Genomic DNA, 6,411 nt, shown 5'->3' with positions numbered 1-6,411 from the left:
ATGCTAAGAAAGCCTATCAACCTTTTTCTTTCTCCTTTCCCACTACCTTTTCTACATATAATTTCAAAATCATTTTGCTTTTAGGGGACCAGTTGATGGTGTTAAAAATTAATTTTGAGAGATAGTTGCATGATTGAGCTTATAGTTAAGCCAAAGTCTGCAATAATGTAGCCATCTTTGCTTTACTCTTTTTCTTTTTTTCCTATTAATCTTACTTTTAACTGATGTCATAACCCTAATGTGACAGTCCCATGCATGGACAAACAGCGGCGAGCCCAAAGGAGGCATCCAAATCCAATGGCTCCTTCATTTGACAGACAGTCTTTGAAGGTTCGACTATAAAACATAATATCCTAGTGAATGTTAGACCCAATGCTTTATTGCTCTTTCAGTTTAACGTATGGTTTGAATGTACGTAAAATGGAAAGGATATACCTGTAATTTTAGCAATCTTAGTTTCATGTATATAAAATACTGGATTTATATGATAAAGAGGAGTACAAGTATGCATAGAGACGCATGGAAAAGAGGAAAAGAGCAATAAACATGTGACATACTTTTACTGCCGAAAAGTCTGAAAAGGAAGGCGAGGGAAAAAGAGGTCCAACTCACCAATGCCTGCCTATTGCCAGAGGTCTTCCTAATGGGGCTAACCCTAAAACCATTCACTCACATTAACCACAGGACTAGTAGCTAGTTGGGCCCCTCAACCTGATTCTGGGACACCATGATTAAACCTTTTTTCATCAACTTTCCGAGCTCAATTACCAAAGATTTTCAAGGTTCTCCCTTTTGAATCTAATCTGCTCCCCGATATATAGTATGTAGTATAGACGAGTCTTATTGATCCCATTTTTATTCATGTATAGAATTATAGCTCTACTCAACAGAAGGCCCCAAACCATAAATTTAAAGTAAGATATAAAAGTTACAAGTCCTAAAGTGCATAGTGAAAAAGGAAAAAGAGATGAATAGTACTAATAATAACAAAACGAGATAAGTGGGTATTGAATAAATGGAATGATGTTGGAGTGATTGTTGGTTGGATTAGTACATCTCATTTAAATTGATAATAATTCTTTCATGTTAGCTTGTATTTGAATCATTTTTATTACTTTATGTTGTATTAGGTTGATAAAGTTGTGATTAAAGAAGGGGAGGGTGAGCGAGACAGGCAAGTAGTGGGTGAAGGCGCCCAACCTAAATCGAGTTCCACAAAGACACGTCGAATTCCACATAAGCTTTAACCTTTCTTTAAAGTGCCTTTGTCTTTTCTGTTTTTCCTATTTGCTATCATGCCTCTCTTTCTACTTTCTTCCTTCCTTTCTTTTTATTTTATTTTCTCACATATTTTCAATATTGTCCCACTTTCTTCTTCTGTTTTTTTCTCCATTTCAATTTCAATTTTGATTTATATTTATATTTATATGAATTTTTAATTATTTTTTATTTTTATATTTTTAATATCATGTCAAGTTAATTGCAATCCTGATTATTTTTGTTAAGATAATATCTTGAATATGATTGGATTTAAATTGATTAGGTTTGGCTATGTATATAACTAGTGCTAAATAAAGCCTAGGGGCCACTTTTAAATTTTATTTATGTTTTTAGGCTCGGTTTAAAATTATTTAGGGAAATAGGTTAATTTTGAGAGAAAGCGCGTTCAATTACAAAATTGGCCTATAGGCCTTATTTAAGGTGGGTTTGGATGGGCGGTGCGTTTACCTGCAGTTAGTGTAAAAATAGCGGTGGCGGTGAGATTAGATACTGTAGCGACACTGTAGCGTGAGACAAAAAGTAAACTAAACGCACCGCACCGCACTCAACCGCCCATCCAAACCCACCCTTAGCCTACAACTAGAATTGTGTTAAGTAATTTTTCGTCGTGTCTCATTAAAGGATACAATCGAATATTTATATACAAGATTGACAACTCAATTTGTGTTTACAACTAGAATAGTGTTGAGTAATTATCTAGATTGACTCTTCACTGAATATTTTTTCTTAAAAGCTTAATCATAAACTGATCACAATAATTTGTTTACAACACGATTTGCGTCTAACAAGCTTCTCTAATAAACATAATAGTGCTCTCTATAACTTAAATGAACATAAATAACAAATTCTTACCTTTCAACCAAATGAAGTAAATAAGGTAATACTAGATTATGGCACATCCACGATATGAGTAGTAATTTTATGTAACAAATAAAAAATTAATATAGTAACTAAATACGACTTTAGCTGAAAAGGTAAAATTAAATTATTAAAAGCATGATGTGATGATGTTCAAGGTTCAAATCTTATTTTATGCAAATATATTTCTAGACAATAAAATCTTATTTGATAACTCATTAAAAAGAATTGATGATTTAACTTTTTAATACATTTGATAATCCATAATAAAAACCAAATGATAACTTTTCCAATGAAAAACGTGAAAATAATAAATAGATAAAAAGTACTTAATTTTTTTAAAATATACCAAATAGATTTTAGAAATTTAATTTAATATTTTTTATAAATTAGTATAAAAGACCTTACCACTCCACTCAATTGGTAGGGCTCGTCCTCTTAAAATGAAATCTTTTTCTTTTAAGTCCCTATATAATTTATAAAATTTTAAATTTGTATTGGTAAAATTATACTTTAACCCTTAAAGATGATAAAATTTTAATTTAATTTTTTTAATTATAAAAATTTAGGCTATTAAAATGATAAATTGTATTTTTAATATCGTAAAAATACATAAATTAATTTTACCCAAAAAATAATTTTTTGTCTTTACCCTTGATTTCACTAAGAATAATTTGTTGATATAATTTATAAAATTTTAAATTTGTATTGGTAAAATTACACTTTAACCCTTAAGAATGATAAAATTTTAATTTAATTATTTAAAATTATAAAAATTTAGGCTATTAAAATGGTGAAATTGTATTTTAACATAGTAAAAAATACATAAATTAATTTTACCCAAAAATTTTTTGGCTTTACCCTTAATTCCACTAATAATAAATTTTTATATATTTTTATAAATATATATTTTAGTATAAAATATATTTATTTACTCAAATTATTATTGGGTGTGATAAAATCTAACAAAACTTAAAATTTTTATTTATTATTATTCATATAATTCCTCTCAAATCTTTAAATAAAAGAATAAAGTTTGTCTATATTATCTAAATGAAATATTAAAGCGTAGCTAATTTTACAGTTGCAAAGAGTGAAGGTGAAAGAGGGGAGGGGCAGTGTTGTGCTGTCATCCACATTCAGGCGGATGGGATGGAAAGAAATTAGAGAATGCAAAGGAGAAGAACAACAATTTCTGATCAGACAGACCTATACGGCCTTGCTTTTCAATCACTCCCCTATAACCTAGCCAATCTCTTCTGTGTCTTTTCCCATGGAGTGGACCCATCTCTTCTCCCTCTTTCCATTCCAAATATAAAATTATTGGATTCCCGACCATGAACCTAGAGACATCTCTGTTATCCTCTTTCTCTCTCTCGTTTCATGATAATCTGTCATTTCTCATGCCCTTTGGAGAGAAAGATATAAGGAGGAGGTAACCTCCTCAATTCCCGATTGAATGAATACACACTCGGAGAAAGAAGACAGTCGAGAGCGGCAGCAGAAGAAGAGGCGCCCTCTCTCTCACCACACCTGCTGTTTATAGATTCTTTAAAATTCATTAACCTACTTGCTTAGTGCGGGTAGTTTTCAAAGCACCCTAATCTTTCTTTCTACCTCTCGAGTATCTCTTTCCCTTTTTCTTATCTAATATGAACAAAAGGAATGAATGATTATTATGGAATTACAAGATTCAGAAGAGTAGCCACCCTAACTTTTACCATCTAGCTCCCGTTTTCCAACTCCCCCTTCCACCTACTTTTTCCAAAACATGGTTTCTCTTTCCCTCCTCTCATCCTTTGTACTATTATTTTCTTTCTTCTCCCATTCCTTTCTGGCCACTTTTCTATCTCAACCGGTTTCCGGTCGACATCAGTCTTTAAAACCTGGAGACTACTCATCCACGGACACGGTTCCCGCAATTCCAGCTCAAATCCAAGCTCAAGTTTGCCGTCTCGACCTGTCCGCCGAACTATTTGGCGGCGTCAACGACGCCTGTGGCAACAACCTGGACCGAAGCCGCTGCTGTCCCGTGTTAGCAGCTTGGCTCTTTGCAGCTCATGCCAGGTATGCTTTGGAAGTGTCGGCTCCCGCTCCTGCGGGATCGGAGCAGCCCATGAGGCCGGATGATTCTCAAAAGTGTGTGAACTCGTTGCAGAACGCATTGCTAAGCAAGCGCGTGCAGATTCCTCAGCCAAACGCCAGTTGCGATCCGATTCTATGTTTTTGTGGGATACGGCTACATCAGATTAGTTCCTTGAGTTGTCCCGCTGCGTTTAGTGTTTCCGGTTTCCAGAACGCCACACCGACAGCTGCAGTGAAGAACTTGGAGAGGAGTTGCACCAACTCTTCTTATGCTGGGTGTACCAAATGCCTCGGTGCTCTTCAAAGGGTATGTAATTAATGATAATTCTTTCTTATCATTTTCTGGCTACTTAAAATGACCCAAACAATCAGTTCAGTTCATGGGGAATGAATGCATTCATTCCAGATCCCACTCTTTTGTTTTTTCCTTATCATTTTCAAGGAATGTCGTCAGTCTTAAATCCGTTCTGGTTCATGAGAATATAATTGCTCTAGCAGTTACCAATTTCTGAATTCTACTGTTAATTAATGAACGTGGCTTCAGTGAGCAACTGATAACACGGGAAGCAAACTCATTCCAGTAGACCCATGAAAGTGACATTGTAATGTGGATGGAGAAGCCAATATGCATCACCCTTTTTCTACATTGCAAATAAGTAGGACCCTTGCTCATTACCTTTCAACCAAACCATGATCTCTAAAACAGTCTTGTTCCTTTTTGCAATTTTGGTAACTTTACAGCTCAAAGGCGGATACAGCAAGAACGGAACACAAGACGGGAGCACGAGCGAGAGAGCCAGCAAGATGTTCAACCGAGACTGCCAGCTAATGGGACTCACTTGGCTCCTTGCACGCAACAAAACGGCTTACATACCCACTGTTTCGGCCGTACTGCGGGCCATAATGTACAGTGCGCACCCTCACGAGTCGAGGTGCAGCCCAGATCAAGAGAACATGCCCTTAGCTGTTGATTCCCTGCAGTTGGAGAAAGCTCAATCGTCTGCATCGCCACCACCATCGTGGCAATCTTTTACATTCCCGATTTTACCCCTTATCATATTGGTTTCACTATTTGGGTAGAGCGTCGGAGAGTGGTGATGGAGTGGCACATTGCTTTTTGGGTAGTCCTTTGAGACTGATGGGGATTCACGTGAACCTTTTAGACCTATCAGACAATTAAAGATGGGGTTACGCAGGGGTCTTTCTTCTTTTTTGTGTATGGCCTTTTCGCCCTCTGTAAATTTCAACTCGCCTTTTCAAAAACTATTTGTTTATGTAGCAGACGAGAAGTGAAGCCGATTTATATAATAGACAGTGTTAGTTCCCTTTGCCATTTCTTCATCATATCTGACAAGTGGGTGGTGTGATAGATCATAGAAGGCAGATGGGTTTGGGGAGAATTGATTATATAAGCGTTTACTAAATGGAAGGAAGAAGGGAATCCCAATCCCAGGGATATGTTGGTCGCCTAGTATAAATATCAGTCAGTATCCTAAAGTAGTAAAGTAGTTATATAAAACCTCGTAAAGTGACCTTTTTTATTCTTTAAATTGATTCTACTTTAGTTCTAACCAAAATATTATGCTAAATCTGTTTGTAAATTGGTGTTTAAAATGGCATGGGGGTGGGCCAACATCTCTAATGTGTGTGGTTTCGATAGAGTTTTTGTCGCTATGCAGTACATAACTTTCCAAAGTCCCTTTTTTTTTTTTTTCATTTTCACCGTACAATTAAAAAAAAGTTACAATTTAATTATTAAACTATTTAAAAGTTTTTACTTTTATTGGGTTGTTAAGTTTTTTTTTTAACTTCTACCAACAAGTTTCAAACGATAATTTGATGATCGGTATGATGAATGAGTACCTGTCAACGAATAAAATAATATATTTTAGATTCAAGTCAATCTCACAGCCAGTGTCAGAGATCAAAGAAAAAAATTATTTGAATTTGGTTTGTAAATTCATAGCATCCAAAGTTGTTTCACGAAAAAAAACTTATTTGTAGAAGAATAATGGAAAGAGAGATTTTGATTGGTATATGCAATGCAAACAGAGAAAGCTATATAACATTGATTTTAATAATCTAGTGACTAAAATAAAAAATTTTAAATACTTCAGTGACCAAATTGTAACTTTTTTAATCAAGTGATCAAAACAAAAATTTACCTATGATTTAATGACTAATGAT

The 6,411-nt window shown here is 34.7% G+C and overlaps 1 protein-coding gene across 1 annotated transcript; it reads left to right on the top strand.

Annotated features, from left to right (window-relative positions):
* The first annotated feature begins 3,237 nt into the window (after window positions 1–3,237).
* LOC105764177 (uncharacterized GPI-anchored protein At4g28100) lies at window positions 3,238–5,557 on the top strand. The gene is made up of 2 exons (XM_012582692.2): window positions 3,238–4,531; window positions 4,966–5,557. Exons 1-2 carry the CDS (start codon window positions 3,911–3,913, stop codon window positions 5,302–5,304), a joined length of 960 nt encoding a protein of 319 aa, XP_012438146.1. The 5' UTR covers window positions 3,238–3,910; the 3' UTR covers window positions 5,305–5,557.
* The last annotated feature ends 854 nt before the right edge of the window (window positions 5,558–6,411 follow it).

The sequence above is a fragment of the Gossypium raimondii genome, chromosome 12 (genome assembly GCF_025698545.1).
Source record: "Gossypium raimondii isolate GPD5lz chromosome 12, ASM2569854v1, whole genome shotgun sequence".
Lineage (NCBI taxonomy): Eukaryota > Viridiplantae > Streptophyta > Magnoliopsida > Malvales > Malvaceae > Gossypium > Gossypium raimondii.
Note: the sequence above shows the minus strand (reverse complement) of the source record. Positions and strands in the feature narration are given on the sequence as shown.

Bases quoted from the DNA above. Each gene is read 5' to 3' on its own strand.
- LOC105764177 (XM_012582692.2), top strand. From the start codon at position 3,911: ATGGTTTCTCTTTCCCTCCTCTCATCCTTTGTACTATTATTTTCTTTC. The intron at 4,532-4,965 runs GTATGTAATTAA...GTAACTTTACAG, and splicing joins GCCTCGGTGCTCTTCAAAGG to CTCAAAGGCGGATACAGCAA.